The 712-nt window shown below is 31.3% G+C and overlaps 1 protein-coding gene across 2 annotated transcripts in view; it reads right to left on the bottom strand.

Annotated features, from left to right (window-relative positions):
• Nucleotides 1-712, bottom strand: part of LOC108575373 — a 12849-nt gene that overhangs the window by 486 nt on the left and 11651 nt on the right. For both annotated transcript variants that reach the window (XM_017938148.1, XM_017938147.1), the window contains one exon: nucleotides 272-397. In XM_017938148.1, coding sequence (XP_017793637.1) covers nucleotides 272-397 — 126 coding nt within the window. The remainder of the gene's footprint in view (nucleotides 1-271; nucleotides 398-712) is intronic.

Below are 712 nucleotides of genomic sequence, written 5' to 3'. Positions count from 1 at the left end.
TATTAAATTAAAACAAATGTCAAGTGAGTAAGATTAAAAAGATTATATGTTATACTATTGAAACTTTACTTAGATAATGAACTATAATTTAATTATAAATTTTCACGCTGTGAAAGATACTTGTTATCTGCAATTTATTAATCAGAGAACTATGCTAATTTTATCCGCGTTCATCTGAAAGAAAAGATATTAGATTTCTCGCGTTTACGTAATACCACCTAGCTTGACAATACATTTTATCATAATACGTAAGCGGAAAAGTAATACTTACAGATAGAACCTAAGTAGGAATGACAACAACATTCCCGTAACCTCGCGTATTCAGCACAGTCTCCAGCCTGCACTTTGCATTCTTCTGGCCCCACGCGACAAGTATGCTTCACGAAGGGGAATACCTCTGAAAACAATAGACTGATAAGTACAAGGAATAGAGCTTCGGTGAATGAGAAAAACTTAGGATCAATTAAAAGAGATTATGTACAGGGTGTTCAAGGAAGAAACCACCAAGTTTTCTTGGTAATTCGATTATTTTATCTTAACTTTTTAGCAGCAATGAATGTTCATAGAATGAAGGAATTCTGGTGATCTAACGAAGGAGTCCGATTTTATAGAAATTTCTAAAACTCTAAAACAGTGAAACAGTGAAATTCTAAAACTCTAAATCTTGAAAACTTGAAAATTTTTAAATAGTAAAATTCTAAAAATTTAAAAA

This window comes from Habropoda laboriosa, unplaced genomic scaffold (genome assembly GCF_001263275.1).
Source record: "Habropoda laboriosa isolate 0110345459 unplaced genomic scaffold, ASM126327v1 scaffold143, whole genome shotgun sequence".
Classification (NCBI taxonomy): domain Eukaryota; kingdom Metazoa; phylum Arthropoda; class Insecta; order Hymenoptera; family Apidae; genus Habropoda; species Habropoda laboriosa.
The sequence above is the reverse complement of the archived record's forward strand: the minus strand, read 5'-3'. Positions and strand labels throughout refer to the sequence as shown.